The sequence below is a fragment of the Tupaia chinensis genome, unplaced genomic scaffold, assembly GCF_000334495.1.
Source record: "Tupaia chinensis unplaced genomic scaffold, TupChi_1.0 Scaffold144171_1, whole genome shotgun sequence".
Taxonomy (NCBI): domain Eukaryota; kingdom Metazoa; phylum Chordata; class Mammalia; order Scandentia; family Tupaiidae; genus Tupaia; species Tupaia belangeri.
The window spans coordinates 451,123-468,885 of NW_006204027.1; the positions used below are offsets into that span (position 1 = coordinate 451,123).

The following is a 17,763-nucleotide window of genomic DNA, read 5'->3' on the forward strand; positions in this document are numbered from 1 at the left end:
GGTTAGCGTTCCGGGGAAGGCCGGCCGGGTTGGGGGAGGGCGGAGGGGTCACGGGAGTCCCCGCTCGATCTCGAGCTCCTGACTCAGTCCTTTTCTCTGGTTCTCTACACCCCACGGGGACTAGACTGGAAGGGGCGGTCATCTGGGTCTCGGGTCGCGGCGCTGGAGCGAGGAGGGGCGCTCCCATTTGGGGGGAGAGGGCGAGAAGGAGAATGTTAATCCCAGGCAGCCTTGCTGAGCCCTCTCTGCCTGCTCCAGCCCAGGGGCCGGGTTTCCAAGATGATCCGCCCCCTCCCCCTTCCCCGCAAGTGACAGTGCAGCAGTGACTTTGTTCTCCTAACCTCTAGAGAACCTGCGGGAGGACCCATCTCCGCTCTCCTCCTAGGTGCTAGCCTTCCAGGCTGGTGGATTTATTGCTACAGTGATGGTTGCTTAGCAGTACCCCTTTGCAATAAGCTATTAGTTTTAGCATGCCACTGCTGAAAATATTCCATTACTCTTCATTGCAGTTTTTGGTGAATCATATGCCCCTCCCTCCTCCCCGCAGCGTTATCTGAAGTCTTGTTTGATTTTGGGAGACCATTAGTGTAGATGCCCTACAGAAGTCCTGAACAATGGACATGTATGATACCGCGTTATATTGTGTGTTGGGCGAAGTGTGCAGTGAAAAAGGAGAGCCGTTTAATAGTTGCCTATAAGAGAATGGTGGTAAATATATTTTGTTTCATTTCTTTTCCTACTCCAGGCAGGAGGGACAATTAGTAGGCCTCAACCTTAAAGAACGGGGCGTGTGTAGCAACAAAATGATAGAAATGGATACTAGTACTTGAATGAATTTAAAGTGGGCAGTTGTCTTTGAAAGCCAAGAGGTTACTAACCACCGCAGATTGCAAATACGTCCGCAAGTGCGGAATGAAAAAGTGTACTGTCAGATTTGGGGTGCCAGTGTGAAAGTATGAGAGCTGGAAGGTCTGGCTGCATCAAAAGGCTGAACTTACCCCTGTGAAAGTCAGGTGATTAAAAAAATTTCCATTAAAGATGTGAATCAGAATATGAGTGCGTCTTGGATCTAAATTAAAATTTGAGAGGGTTATTTGGGGGGACTGTGGTTTAAGCCAAGTGACTCGAGTGTTTGATATGTATTGGCAGGGGGCAGATGGGAGGGATTGTAAACAGTAGTGTGTCTTGTGACTTGGCAAACGTTGGGGAAGATGTGATGATGAATGAGTTTGAATTATGTGAAAAGACTAATGATAAAAAAAAATCATTTGCGTCTTTAGTAGTTGGTATACTAGATTAATGATTTTGGGAGGCATACTGTTTAGGGAGAAAATAGCGTAAAATTTTAAGTGATCATTTATTAAGAAGTGGGCTTTAAGTGTTAGGATGGAACAACAGGCAGCAGTTTACTCTCTTCCTAGTTTTCCAAAAAGAGAAGGGTATGTGGGAGACTGGTTTGTGCCATTGAGTGAGCGCTTGACACATGGTATAATCCATTAGATTTTAACAAGGATTTGTTAATTCGATACGAGGAAATGAATGAATCTTTTTAGTAACAAACTTTTCAGAGCATTTTTTCCCCCCAGAAATTCTTTTCAGGATAGGTGGCAAACACAAAGATGCATGGTAGTGAATTTTGATAGATTTTATTAAAGGATGGTTGGATTTTTAATTACACTCATTGACACCTTTGGAAGTATAAAAGAGTTAACAGTAAGAAGTAAACAGTATATATTAATCTTTTTAAAATAAATGAATTACAGCATTAGGTGATATCTTATTACAGAATTTTAACAATATTGACAAAATTTGTATCTCTAGAAACCTAGATTTTTAACCGATGTTATTGGGTCAGTTTCCTAACAGTCGAAATCACATTACATAAAGTGTGCAAGTTGCTTGGTTGCTTTAGTTGCAAAATTTTATGATAAGCTCAGAGTATTTGTACAAGTTACATATTAGAAACTTAGTGGATTGTTAACCTGGTCTAGGGTGTAGACTCCTGGGGAAGGTGAAGAAATTAGTCAGGCTACAGTGATTTAAAAAGTAGTTGTCTTTCTCCTAAGTGAGTGTGGTCTAATTCAGCAGATTTTGAAAATGTGTTATTTTGGATTTATTATGAAGAAGTTAATTTCTTTCCTTCTTTCTCCCCTCTCTTTATGGGAGATATTTGACAGCAGTGAGCTTCTGTAGATACTTCAAATTCTGATTCTCTCCCTTTATGGATAATTAATTAAAATTGATTCTAGGTTTTTGTGAGTATGACTACAGTTCCTGGTTATGAGTGTATAGTTATCAATAATTGGGTTTTCCCTTTTGGAAATATTTTACCTGTGCCAGATAAATTAACTTCATCCTTCAAGGCCAGAAATCAGGATATACTAGCCAATCCTTGGCCTCCCTCAACAAAATATTCATGTTAGAGAACACTAAATTGGCACTGAGAGGAGAATTACAGATACAGTAGTTTGTTTGGCAGGCTAAAAACTTGGCACCTAAGTGAATGTTATTGTCAACCCCATGTTCAGGAATTTTCTGCCCAACTTTTACATGTTTTTCATGCAGTCGTTTTGGCATTTTTTTATTAGCTTAAAAATGTTAAAGGTAATAATTTGTCAGAATTGTGCTACATCATGTAAATAGTCTTAAATTAAATTTGAAAGATTGGTGGTAAAGAATAGAATTTGTTCAGGTTTTCTCTCTCAGTTTGTGAAATGCCTAGAGGAAAGAAGTGTAAGAAACTTCTTTTGCATGTTAAGCTTCATCTACTATCATCTGGCAATGAATTCTGCAGCAGATTTTCAAGATAACTTTAGCTTACCCTTTAAGGCACTTAGACTTAAAACAAACTTATTGATTTGAATGGAGCTGTCTCTAAAATATAGTCTTTTTAAGCTTTATAATTCCTCATAATATGGATTTGTTTCCTTTTCTCTTTTCTTTCTTTCTCTTTTATTCCTCTTTTTAAATACTGAATATCGTTCTGAACATCTGTCACTGATGATAGAATATTTATAACCACAAAAGTTACCTCCAAACTCGGTACCATAATTTATTAGTTTTATATCTGTTCTTTAAAGTTTTTTTGTTTGCTTTTTTTTACTCTCAGGTTATTACTTCTTGGTGCTTATAGTGTCACATTGCTGTCGATTATGCAATTTCTTCCCTCTTCTATTTTATTTGACTTGATCTGAAGAGCAAGTAACCAGATAAACAAGCTCATTTGAGTTTAAACAATAATTTTGTAAGTGAGAGTTTGATGGATTCTCTTCTGAGTACAGGGTATTGCTTTATGGTACGGACTTTGTATCATCTCTTTTAGCTTTTAATCCAGGCCTTTTTTTTTTTTTTTTCTTTTCTTTTTTTTTTGAAACTTCCTGGTTCTGGATAACTGATACTGTCAAATACAACATGGATAAATGTGGTCTTGAGTAGTAAATTATCTATGAAACTTCTCTGAACTTTGCCACGTAAATGAGCCTGTGCTTATGGCGAAGTAAATCTTACGCTAATCTGTATGTGAGCCACTGGCAGAGGACTGAGCCTCCTGATACTTGTTCCGTTGTTAACTAAGATTAGTTCTCTAGATTTGGAAGATTTCGTTTGGAATACCACACAAGTATGTGGTGCTTGGTGTATTTTGTAATTTATAATCAATTTTAAATTAGAAAGTATTTTAGTAATAAAGAAAAGTGGGGCTGGCCTAGTGGTTAAAGGAGCCTCATCCGAAATGACTAACCACACAGTTTGAATCCTGACCCCAGTGGCTTGAAAAAACACACCAGGCAAGTTTGCACAAGTGCTCAAATCCTAAGTAGACAAATGGCGGAGAAGAAATTGTGTCGTGACCATGCCGCACTAGGCAATGTTTTCTCCCTCTCTTCCTCTCTCTCTCTCTCCAGTGAGTGCATACTGTCGTCTGGCAAATTTAAAAAATGAAAGAAAGAAAGAAAAGTAACCCAAACTTAACAGATATTAGTGTTTTTTCCCTATTTGCTTTAGACTATGCATGTTGTTTTTTAGGAAATAAAATTGACAGGTACCCGTCAAAACCATTTCTACCCCCAAAGGTAGTTTCTGTCTTAAGGTTGGTGCATAGTATCACTCGTATAGTTTTTTTTTTTTAATAATTGTTTATGTTTATTAATTAATTCATTTATTTTTTAATTTGACCAGAGAGAGACACAGAGAGAAAGAGAATGTGAGGAAGCAAGCCACCAGGTCAAGGACTTGAACCGTGGTCGGCCATGTGGGAATATCCAGGATCTTAACCACCACGCCACCTGCTGGTCCCTCACTTGTATAGGTTTAAACTTATTGCACATGTAAGTAGCCACAAATAATAAATACCAATGTCTGTAGGTTTAAATTTTTACAGTAATGGTATTTATATTTGACTTGCAACTTGCTTTTTTGTTAGCAAACTTGGGCTTAATATGAATTTACAAACTGAAGACCAGCAGATGGCGTAATGTTTATGTCACTGGACTCCCACATAGTCGTTCACAGTTAAGTCCTGGACCGGCAACTTAAAACTCATACCAGCTGCATGTCCGTTTGTGCCCAAGATCCCAAGAGGAGAATGGAGGAGAAGGGATTACAGCGTGGCCATCCCCCTGGGGGGTGATTTCTGGCTTTCCAAGTTGCTTTCCATCTCTCTGTCAAGCACATACGCCCTATAGCAAAAATCTGTCTTAAACAAATAAAACCTACAAATTCGTTGCTTCTTACTGTCTTTAGAAATTACAGTATTAGTCCACCAAGCCAACAATTATAAAATTTTAACGTTGAGATTGCTTATTAGGCAGAGTGACTCAGGCGTCAGACTGACCAGTATTTGGAATGTCTCATTGGAGGTTTTTTTAACTAAAATTTTAAGACTTTGTCAATTAGTGGAGTAAAAACCTTGAGTCTTACTATAGTAAATATAAGATGTATTACTGACCGATTGTAGTAGGAGTCATTTAGGGGAAAATTACCTCAGATTGCTGCCTTCCTAGCTCATAGGAAACTTCCATTGTAAAATTGTTACCAAGGATCAAGCTGCCTCTTTAGTACAGTCATTACTTAGTGTTTATTCCATTGATGTGCAGTCTGTATAGGAGTCCAAGAATACTTAACCCTGCGGTTGAAACTAGGAAAAGATACACTAGCATTCCTTCCTTTAATGGCATCAATGGAGAATTTGAGAATGAACTTGTATCAATACAACTTACATGCCATCTTTGATATTTCACATCTGTTTTGAACTTGGAAATTAAACTTTTTTAAAAGAATCATTTTCTTTCATTTAATTTATTTATTTATTTTGACCAGAGAGAGACAGAGTGAGAGAGACAGAGAGAGAGAGAGAGAAAGAGTGAGAGTGAGAAAACGAGAACAGAAGCTGCCAGGTTCGTAGAACCACGGTCGGTCATGTGAGAGTCCAGTGCCCTTAACCCTCATGTTACCTGCCAGCCCCTTGGAAATTAAACATTTTAATGTCAAAATTCCTTTGAGTTATTCCACTTATTTGTTTTTGAGAGATTTTTGCCATAGGGCACTTGTGCTAGCTGGAGAGACAGAGATGGAGAGAAAGTGAGAAATCACCCTCTAGGGGGAACGGCCACACCATAGTCCTTTCTCCTCCATTCTCTGGGATTTTTGGGGCACGCAATCACACAGGCCCATCATGAGTTTAAAGCTGCTGAGTCTGAGACTTGAACCGTGGTTTACTGTGTGGGAGTCCAGCAATGTAACTATTATGCCATCTGCTGGTTCCCAGTTATTCCTTTTTTTTTTTTTTGGAGAGATTTTCACTGTAGGGCGCGTGCGCTCGCCAGACAGACAGAGAGAGACATAGAGACAGAAAGCGAGAAATCACCCCCCAGGGGGGATGGTCACGCTGCAATCCCTTCTCCTCCATTCTCCTCTCGGGATCTTGGGCGCGCATGCACACGTGCCCGGCGTGAGTTTTAAGCCACTGGGTCCGGGACGCGAACCGCGGTCGACTACGTGGGAATCCAGCGACATAGCCATTACGCTAACTGCTGGTTCCCCCCAGTTATTCCTTTTTTAAAAAATGGTGGAACATAGGCAATATTTACTAGTGGGATGGTGTCAGTATGTGAGAAGTCATCAGGTCAGTGCTACTGTTGGGATTACATCAGAAGAACAGTGTTTTACTGTGTTTTGATCAGTACATATGCTTTTGTCCACTTGGATATTTAAATGGCCTTCAGGAGATTGTGCGTATATGCTGATAGCTAAAGTGCTACATATAGCACATAGTGCTTAAATTTTATATCACCATGGTCATGTACTTTATAAACTTAACGTGGCTACTGTTAGATGATATGAGAACATATTTAATCTTCATGGGAACCTGCAGTTGGCGTAATGGCTATGTCGCTGGATTCCCACGGAGTCGACCGCGGTTCGCGTCCTGGACCCGGTGGCTTAAAACTCACGCTGGGCATGTGTGCATACGTGCCCAAGATCCCGAGAGGAGAATGGAGGAGAAGGGAATGGAGGCGTGACCACCCCCCCTGGGGGGTGATTTCTCGCTTTCTGTCTCTATATCTCTCTCTGTCTGTCTGGTGAGCGCATGCGCCCTATAGTGAAAATCTCTCCAAAAAAAAAATAAATAAATAAAAGAGAAAACATTTAATCTTCATAACATCTACTGAGTGATTACTGTATACCAGGCACTAAGTGCTAAAACAAGCACTTTCTATAGATCATCTCATTTTTTTTTTTTAGAGGTTTTTGCTATAGGGTGCGTGCTCTCGCCAGACAGACAGAGGGAGACAGAGAGACAGAAAGTGAGAAATCCCCCCCCCACCCCCCCACCCCTCCGGGAATGACCACACCGCAATCCCTTCTCCTCCATTCTCCTCTCGGGATCTTGGGCATGCATGCACACACGCCCGGCGTAAGTTCAAGCCACTGGGTCCCGGACATGAACTGTGGTCAACTACATGGGAGTCCAGTGACATAGCCATTACGCTAACTGCTGGTCCCTATACTGGCTGATTTTTAAAATTTGAGTGGAAGTACTATTTATAAGGTAAGTATTTTTTGTTCCCTTGGCTCTTTCTTCTTACCCTTCCAGAAATGGCAATATCTTAAAAAAACAAAACAAAGCCAAACAAAAAATTAGTAGCTATTCAAGAAGCAGCTTAATTCATTAGTATAGACAGGTGGGTTTTCCCTAAACACAGGAGGCATTTAAATGCACTTGTAATTGGATGTTATGCACTGGCCTTTCCAAGGTACACAAATACTTTCTTTTAGAAGGGTTAGAATGGTTACATAGTAGTGTGTTAAGTGTGATTTGGCAAACATGATGTTGTACAGATATCTTGACACTGGTAGATTAACTGCTTGGCTACCATTAAATTCACTGTAGATGTTGATGGATGAAAATGTGATTGCCTAGATAAGGATTAAGAGCAGTAACGAAACCACTTTTGTTATTCTATTGGCATAAACTTCAAACTCTGAAAGATTTTTATTCATTTTACCCTTTGTAGCATATGCCAGTAACTGCTTCATGTCTCTGTGTTTCTGAACTGTTTTTTTTTTTTTTTTTTTTTTTTTGAGAGGTTTTGTTACAGGGCATGTGCACTCACCAGAAAGAGACAGAGAGATAGAAAGTGAGAAATCACCCCCCACGGGGAATGGCCACACTGCGATCCCTTTTTCTCCATCTCCTCTCGGAATCTTGGGAACGCATGCACACATGACCAGCACGAGTTTAAGCCACCGGGTCCGAGACTCAAACCAGGGTCGACTACATGGGAGTTCAGCGACATAGCCATTATGCTAACTGCTGGTCCCCTGAACTGTATTTTTTAAAAAGTCAGTTTATGAATAGGCAAAAGCAGTCTTTTTTGTTGTTGTTCAAATGTAGTGTTGTAAACTGTCAGTTGGGCAATAAAGGTTTTAGTGCTGTTTAGGTTTGTTTTGGTATAATAGTAGTGTGAAGAAATATCACCACTTAAAAAATAAAGGAGCTGTTCATTCAATGACTTTGTTTTTTTTTTTTTTTTTTTTTTTTTTGGTCTCAAAACAGGAATATTTATGAGAAGGATTTTTTAAAAAAAGTGAACCATGGTCATTTTACTTTACACGTTAGAGGCTTTGACAGCCTGTTACAAGTATAACAACATGTTTGTAATTAGGTAAAGTAATTTTAGTTTGTAATTGATCATGTTAAATATGTATTGATATTACTGAAATAATTTTTCTCAAGAATAGGGTTTTTTTGTACAGATATCCCATTACTCTGATATCCTTACCCAGCTGTGTTGACTTTCAGTATCTAAGAGCACTTTTGACCTATATACATAGGTTGTTTGGACTACACAGATTTTTGAAAATTTTGAATTACTTGTCATTAATTAAACATTGAGAGATTTTACATGAAATGGGAGAGGTTTTTGCTATAGGGCGCATGCGCTCACCAGACAGACAGAGACAGATAGAGAGACAGAAAGTGAGAAATTACCCCCCAGGGGGGATGGCCATGCTGCAATCCCTTCTCCTCCATTCTCCTCCCAGAAATTTGGGCACGCACGCGCACGTGCCCGGCGTGAGTTTTAAGCTACCAGGTCCGGGACGTGAACCGCGATCGACTACATGGGAGTCCAGTGACATAGCCATTACGCTAACTGCTAGTCCCAAAGGTCTATTAATATTAAGACTACTTTTCAGTATGCTAATAATTGGTTGGCTCCAAGAACTCACTGTCTCATCCTTCTTTTCGAGGGCTATATGTAGCTTCCATGGAGTTTTCCCTACTCACCTGCCTGGCTGGCCCCTGCAAGTGTTTGTCATTTAGGGCACTTTTATTATTTTAGATGTTAGACAATTTGAATGTCTGAAAATGGCTTTGAGATTTTGTTTAGAGCAACAAAATAAATATACACAAGCAAGGTTACAATCAAATTGAAAAATGGGCAAGGTTTTAAACAAGCAATTCACAGAAGGAAAACTTAATGGTATCACATACATAACATATATACACACACACATATACATGTGTGAGAAAAGATGCTTTGTAACCAATATCACTATTAATCAGAGAAAACAATGTAACAGCATTAAAAAAAAAAAGTTGCCAGAGGGTACTAGCATTCTCCAGAGAGAGAAAGAGGGAGAGGGTGAGAGCACACCCTGATGGGTCATGGTCACAGCACAGTTGCTTCTAATTCCATTTTTCTGCCCTGTTGGGGGTTTGGAGCATGTGCTCTGCTTGACGTGCCACAAGGCTGGGATTTAAGTCATGGTTGACCTTGTGGGATGCAGCTAACCAAATGCATAATGTTTGCAACTTGTAAGAAATGTTTCTGGGGACCGGCAGGCATGGAGGTTAAGGCAGTTGGATGTCATATGATTGCACATTTCATGTCCTGGACCTGGCTGCTTGAAACTCATGTTGGGCACATGTGCATGTGTACCCAAATCCTGAGAGCAGAATGGAGAAGAAAGGGTTACAGTGTGGCCATTCCCTCCCTATCCCCCGCCCCAGGGCGGGGGTAATTTCTCAATTTCTCTCTCTCTCCCTTATTCTACTCTCTCTCTGGTGCGTGTACACACGCCCTATATCAAAACAAAAAAGTCAATGAGAATAGCAAGTTGCAAAAGGTTACAGATATTTTGATATTGTATAAAATTAGAAAACATCATTTGCAGATTTTTATATATGCAGCTAATAGTGAAACATACAAGGGAAGGATACATTGGCTTTAGGGTAGTGGTTGTCGCTAGGTTATGAAAGGAAGGAACTTTTTTTTTTTTTGGAGAGGTTTTTTTGTTGTTTGTTTTTTGTTATAGGGCACATCTGCTCGAAAGACAGAGAGACAGAAAGCGAGAAATCACCCTCCAGGGGGGATGGCCACACTGCAATCCCTTCTCCTCCATTCTCTTCTTGGGATCTTGGGCATGCACACACATGTGCCCAGCATGAGTTTAAGCCACCAGGTCCAGTACTCGAACCATGGTTGACTACATGGGAGTCCAGCAACGTAGCCATTACTCCATCTGCTGGCCCCCCTTTAATATTTTTTTAGAGAGATTTTTGCTATAGGGTATGTGTACTCACCAGAGAGACAGAAAGTGAGAAATCACCCTCCCCCGGGGGGTGCAGGTGATCACACCACAATCTTCTCCTTCATTCTGCTCTTAGGATTTGGGGCATGCATGCACTTGTGCCCGGTATGAGTTTTAAGCTGCCAGATCTGAGATTCGAACCATGGTCACCCTTGTGGGAGTCTAGTGATGTAACTATTAACGCCATCTGCTGGTCCAAGGGGCTTTCATCATATATATATAGCTCTGAAGCAAATAAGACAAAGTCCTAAAAGTTGATTTAATATTAGTGATGGATCTTTAATGTCTGTTAAAGCTAAAATGTTTCTTGTAAAAAGAAAAAATTAAAGAGTGTTTTTTTTTTTTTTTTGGAGAGATTTTCACTGTAGGGCACGTGCGCTCGCCAGACAGACAGAGAGAGACATAGAGACAGAAAGCGAGAAATCACCCCCCAAGGGGGATGGTCACGCCGCAATCCCTTCTCCTCCATTCTCCTCTCGGGATCTTGGGCACGCACGCACACACTCCCGGCGTGAGTTTTAAGCCACTGGGTCTGGGACACGAACCGCGGTCGACTACATGGGAGTCCAGCGACATAGCCATTACGCTAACTGCTGGTTCCCAAGAGTGTTTTTTACGAAATTTTGACCTTGCAGTTTATGATCGTCTTTCTCAGAAGGCCTCATGGTGGATTTAATGTGAAGTTAAAATATGTAATTATTGCAATTTGTAAGAAATGTTTCCTAATTAAATATTTCTTAAAAATTTGCCAGAGGACATATTTACTTGACAGAGAGAGACAGGGAGAGGGATACATCCTTTCTACTCCATCTCTTCCTCCTTTTGGGATTTTGGACACACATACACATGTGCCCAATGTGCTTTTCAAGCCACTTTGTCCAGGATTCAGACTGTGTGGTCGGTCATTGTGGAATCTGGATTCCTAGGCATGGGGGCTAGCCCTAAAAATGTTTTTAAATTAAATTTTTAGAGCCAGCAGGTGGCTTGGTGGTTAAGAGACTGGATTCCCACGTGGCCGACTGTGGTTTGAGTCCTACACCTGATAGTGTGGTGCTCCCCTCTCCTTCTAGTGGATGCATATTACCTGAGCAAACCTAATAATAATAAATAATTTTTTAATTCAATTTTTAAAAATGATTATTTTAACTTTATTTATTTTAATTTGACCAGAGAGGGACAGAGCGAGAGAGAAAGAGAGAGAAAGTGAGAAAGTACGCTGCCAGGCCCAGGACTCAAACTGCAGTTGGCTATGTGAGAGTCCAGTGCCCTTAACCACCATGCCACCTGCCAGCTCCCAAAATTAAAATTTTAATTAAATTGTTTTAAGTCTAGGTTTAGATAGAAAAAAAATGCCTTTATTTGGTTCATTGGTCAGATGTTTAAATGGTGTGAAGTAGTTAAACATTTGTTATTTGCTTTTAATATACTTTGAAAAATGTGAATAGCTTTGGGTTATTCATCTGCTTATTGTAGAGGCAAGACATTCATGGGACACAGAAATGGTTGATTATCTGTTGATGATAAAGTGTATGGTATCTTCAGCTAGACTAGTGTGAAGCATATTCATGTTGGGTAAATTCACTTTATAAGCTGTAATGATATATAATGATCAATGCATAAAATAAGTTTTAAAAAAGACAAACAAAACCATTTATTGGTCCAGCCAGTGGTAAAGTGGGTCCCGCATGATCAATTACACAGCTCGAGTCCTGGACCCACAGCTTGAAAAATACATCAGGCATGTGTGCTTGCATAACCAAAATCCCAAGAGAACAGAGAAGGGATTGAGTTGTGGCCATACTTCCCAACCCCCACCTTGGGGGTTGCTTTCTCTCCCATTGCTCTTACTGACCTGATGAGTACATGTGTACCCTATGGCTAATTAAAACAAAAACCTGCTTATTTATTTCTCCCATTGATGCATAAATATCCGGTCCAAGTTTTAGGTAAAATCGCCCAAGGTGTTAGTGAAAAATTAAGATGTGTGTATTACTACTAATCTAGACTATTTTAACTTGGCTGCTTTCTTTTTTCCCCTTAGGTGAGGCAGGCAACCAATCAGATTGTGATGAATTGTGCTGATATTGACATTATTACAGCTTCATATGCACCAGAAGGAGATGAAGGTAAGAGCTGTTTTTGTTTTAATTTACTTTCTGTGTGTGTGTGATGTGTGTGTGTGTATTATATATACTTTCACGTGGACAAATCAGCATTTGCTACATTAGAACTAGGAAATCTCTTTAGATATTTATGAGAAATATTTTAATTGTATAATCTAATTGTATTATAAGATACAGGAAATGTCACAATTTAAATTCTTCTATAAACATTAACTTATCTTGTGACCACAGGCAAATCATATTTTTGTTAATGTAAACTGTGTGTATAATGGTATGCATAATAAAACTGACATTCTTTTAAAAATTAAGTACTTTGAACACAAAGTATTTACCAAGGGGGCCTAGTTGTGTTGTTCTGAAAACTTTTGTTTTTACTTGGGACTAGCAGATGGCATAATGGTTGTGTCGCTGGACTCTTACATGGCTGACCCCAGTTTGAGTCCCAGACCTGGTGGCTTGAAACTCACATTGGGTACATGTGCGTGCGTGCCCAAAATCCTGAAATTAAAATGGTTAAGAAGGGATTGTGGCAGGGCCATCTTCCCTAGGAGATGATTTCTTGCTTTCTGTCTCTTTGTCTCCTTATGTTTGTTTCTCTGGTGAGCATATACACCCTATAGCAAAAATCTCTCTAAAGAAATTACTCATAATTGGGAGAAGAGTATTTGTTTTATAAGACCAAATACAAAGGTTAGAAATTAGATGATGGAGTAAGTAGGGGAGAATAAACATGGTATAGAATGTGTGGGGACTCTGTTACAATGAGAACTATTGTAGACCTTGTAATTTTGAGATTAGTAGTCACTTTTAGCCTCAATTCTTATTAATGCATTAATTGCATTTTTTTTTAAGAATTCTTTTTTATGCACAGGGGGAAAGTAAGAAATAACCCCCCCCCCAGGGGGGGTCGACCGCACTGCAGTCCTTTCTCCTCCATTTTTCTCTTGGCATTCTGGGTGCATACACATGCACCTAGTGTATTTCTCAGGCTGCTGGGTCCAGCATTCCAACTGTGGAGTCAGCCATGTGAGATCTAGCACCTTACCCATCATGCTACCTACTGTTCCCATCAACTGCGTTTTTAAAAGATACTAAGTTTAGCATAAATTCATACAGGTACATTAATTTAAAACTGATTTTTTCCCCTTATATTTGACGTCATCTTTGTATTCCTTGTCAAAATGATTTGTTGGTTATTCTGAGACATCCTATTAGAAGGTTTTCTCATTTGATATACAATAAGTTAGAAATTTGACCTTTTAATTTTTTGTATTGTTATTTCTCTTCTCCTTTATATAATACTGAAAAGAAACATGGACATTTCATTTTAATGCCTGGCAACATTTATTTCATGAATTTTTCTTAAATGATTATGCCCATGGGATTGGCAGGTGGTGTGTGGTTACAGGTGCTGGATTCCCACATGGCTGACCGTGGTTTGAGTCCCGGACCTGGCGGTTTGCTTTCTCATTTTCTCTCCCTCTCTCTGTCCCTCTCCGGTCAAATTGAAATAAACAAATGAATAAATAAAAATGAATAAAGTTAAAAGAAAACAATTTTTAAAAAAGATTATACCCATAAAAGACATAGTAGTAGCAGTTGAACATATTATTTTCAAGAAATACTTAGGTTCAGTTGATTGTAAATGAGATCAAACTACTGTGACTTTAAGGAACAGATCCTTCATACGAACTTGAATGAGTGCCAGTAAAAAAAAAGTTGGTGAATGAAAAAGTGATTGATTAATTTCTTTCATTGCGAAGAAAAATGGAAACGCTTCTAGCTGGGCATATCAAGGCAGGCTCTCTGCTGTAGTAGAGAGCACTGAAATTCAGTGTAGGACTGTAAAGTCCAGTATATAGATATGTAGGTCTGGTAAAATGAATGTGTAGCCTCCACCTGGCATGGGTTCAGCTTGTTCATTTTCTATTTTCCTCTACTAAAAATGCCAGGAAAGGTTCCAGAGGACTTAGAAGTTTTTAATATGTATAACTGGATGGTGCTAAACTCTTAATAATCTGTATATCAAGAAAGCCAAGTTAGGGTCCAGAAGTTAGCGTAATGGCTATGTCGCTGGACTCCCACGTAGTCGACCGCGGTTCGCCTCCCAGACCCGGTGGCTTAAAACTCACGCCGGGCGAATGTGTGTGCATGCCCAAGATCCCGAAAGGAGAACGGAGGAGAAGGGATTGCGGGATGGCTATCCCCCCGGGGAATGATTTCTCACTTTCTGTCTCTCTGTCTGTCTCTGTCTGGTGAGCCCTTACGCCCTATAGCAAAAACCTCTCCAAAAAAAAAAAAAGAAAGCCAAGTTAGTGTTTTCACTAAGAGAGTCAGGAGACAAATGAAAATTTATAGGACATAAAGAGGATTTGGAGAAAAATTCAGATAAAACCTTAATTTTTTTAAATTAAATTTTTGAAGATACATGAAATATTTTTCTTCAGAACTTGCTGAAGTACGTTTTTTAAAACCTGTAATCATATGTAAGCCCATTTAATTTTAGAGTATTAGAAAATAGGAAGTTATATTAATTTGGTATATTAAGGTTTGGTCAGGAAGGAATAAATTTGGCTTTCTACATATCATAGACATGACTTAATTTCATCCTTGGACATAGTAGTAATTCATGATTTTTGCCTTAGGGGAAGTGTAACATGTTTCTTTGGAAACTAATAGTTACATGTTTGACTGTCAGCTCTTTTTAGGGCTTTATGCTGATGGCAGAGGGATAAATGAGTCCATAGGGAAGATACTTTTTAAAAAAGTTTTTGCTATAGGCTGTGTGTGCTCACCAAAGAGAGACAGAAAGTGATATAGAGAGGGAAAATGATAAATTACTTCCCACGGAGATGACCATACCACAATCCCTTCTCCATATTCCATTTAGGATTTTGGACACACATGCATATGTGCTTGGTGTGTTTTTCAAGCCACCAGATCCAAGATTCAAACCATGGAGAAAGCCTTATAGGATCCAATGCTTTGACTACCACACCACCTACTGGCCCCAGAAAGATACCTTTTTTTTTTTTTTTTTTTTTTTAACAGAGCTAACCTCATCTAGTACCTATTAATACTTGATTGCTATCTATAAGATCGATTTAGATCTCTGTAGCCACTAAGTCTTGGTGCTTTAAGGTAAAATCAGAATATGTGCTGGCATGAAATTGTTTCTTTGTGTAAAATTTTAATTGATGAAGAAGGCCATCTTGTGATATGTGCAGTAGTTCTGAAAGACCCATTGGCATGTGTCTCTTTAAACTAAGGCACTGTCTTTGAAACATTTTAAAACCTATCTGAGATCTTACTTTGTAATATTTTTAATATGAGACATCAGTAAGGAAAACGGCTGAAAACTGTTTTTTTACTGTTCTGCACTTCAAGGGTTGGTGAAATCACTAGCATTTAAGCCAGTGCAAGGAATGCACCTCCCTACACAGTGCAGGGATTAGTATTGTCATCAGCTTCTGCAAGAGAAATACGAAACTCTTGAGTGCCTGAACTCAGGTCCTGACAGGTAAAGAGTCTTTTAATTTATCATTAATGGATGGCTTGGGTATAACCACATAGAAACTGAACACTTAAAAGTTTTGTATCAACTTTTCCTTTAGTCAGGGTATATGTTTTTGGAATTAGCTGTGTAAGAAGAAATCTTGCAATCAATGATATAACATTTCATACAAAGTTCTGATACCTATTTTTATATCTGTCAGCATCACTTTGGTTTATCCACATAAGGCATGTAAACTTAACATGTTTATATTGAAGACTATTTATATTTGACTGTATGCATATAGGCGTGTACATGTGTTCATTAGAAAGATAAGACAGCTTAGAGATATTCCCAAATATTAATTACAGAGAAAAACTATTACCTTGACAAAAAGGAATTGTTCTTCACCCTTGATTATAAGCCTTTATCCATCTGTTAGTAATATATATCCTGGGGTTGACAGGTGGCATGGTGGTTAAGGGCACTGGATGCCAACATGACTGCTGTTCAAGTCCCAGACCTGGTGGCTTGCTTTCTCACTTTCTCTCTTTCTCTCTCTCTCTCTGGTCAAATTAAAATGAATAAATAAAATAAAATAAAATAATTATTTTAAAAAGTAATATGTATCTTATACAATTATATGTGGATAATTAATAATAATAATAATAAAACACCATCTCTTTGCAATAGACTTTGTTTATGTCCTCATTCTGAAAGTACATATAGCCCTCAAATCAGGGAGATTAAAAGAAGCGGTTAAGCACTATGGTTAAACACTGTGTCTAGAGAGTCAGCTTGTGGTTTGAATCCTATCCCTGGTGGCTTGAAAAACACACTGAGTGCATGTGTGTGCATGCCCCAAATCCTGACAGGATAGAGAAATGGAGGAGAAAGGATTGTGGCATGACCATGCCCCATGGAGGGTGGGGAGGTGCTTTCTTTCTCTCGGTAACAGAGATGACAGTGTGCACCCTCTGACAGTTAAAAAGAGAGAGAGAGAGAGAAGGAAAAATATCCATTTTGAGTACAAATATATCAAAATATGATCTAGTATTTCATATGAAAGTTTTTTTTTTTTAAGTTTATTTCTCATGAGTGAGGCAGAGAAAGTTTATGAGTGCATTCCCAACAGGATCTTTTTTTCTTTTTTAAAGAATGATTTATTTTATTTATTATTTATTTATTTTATCATCATTATTCTTTAATTTGACCAGAGAAAGACAGAGACAGAGAGAGAGCAAGCCACCAGGTCCAGGACTTGAACTGCAGTTGGCCATGTGGGAGTCTAGCACCTTAATCACCATGCCACCTGTCAGCTCCCCCAAAAGGGTCTTGAGATATGATTAACTCCCCAGACTCAGCTAGCTCTAGAGCATGGCTTGCTCAGGGAGGCCTCCAGATACAAACCTGGAACCTTCCCATGTGGGTCAGCCTGGCCAAGTGTTGCGCTTTACTGCTCTGCCACCATCCAGCTGCTCATGAAGGAATTTTAAATAAAAGGAATCTGAGTGTAACTTCAGTTCTGAAAATAATGGTAGAGGAGGGGCCTTGAATCAAAGTTCCTGTGGGGTTAAGCAAATAACAAAAATTAATGATTTAGTCTAGGTATAGGAAAATTAGATGATGAGACAGAGTCTGGACCAAAAAGTCCATGTTTCATGTTCGATATATTCAAATTTTAAAAAATCTGGTCAGTAAACTATTTCTCTTGTCTGTATTGAATTATTTGAATTTGTAACTTCAAAGGAAAGATTCTAGGGAACTGTGATATCTTATGCATATTCTTTGTTACTTGGACCTAAAGACAAAACTTGAGAATAGCTGTCTCATGAAAAAGAGGAAAAAACTTTAAAAAAAAAAAATACTTGAGGGCCAGCAGGTTGCATAGTGGTTAAGGTGCTGGATGCCCACATGGTTGACGGTGGCTCAAGTCCCAGACCCAGTGGCTTGAAACTCACATTCCGTGTGTGTGGGCAAGTGTGCCCAAAATCTCTGGAGGAGAATGGATTGTAGTGTAACCATTGTCCATGGGGCGGGGGGGGGGGGGGG

At 39.2% G+C, this 17,763-nt stretch overlaps 1 protein-coding gene across 1 annotated transcript in view; it reads left to right on the forward strand.

Annotated features, from left to right (window-relative positions):
* Positions 1–576: 576 nt before the first annotated feature.
* NPEPPS (aminopeptidase puromycin sensitive) overlaps positions 577–17,763 on the forward strand; it is a gene marked incomplete at its 3' end in the record, with an annotated part of 97,532 nt that continues 80,345 nt past the window's right edge. Inside the window, 2 exon segments of the mRNA XM_006166088.2 lie at positions 577–708; positions 12,137–12,221. Of these exon segments, the coding sequence (XP_006166150.2) occupies positions 592–708; positions 12,137–12,221 (202 nt within the window).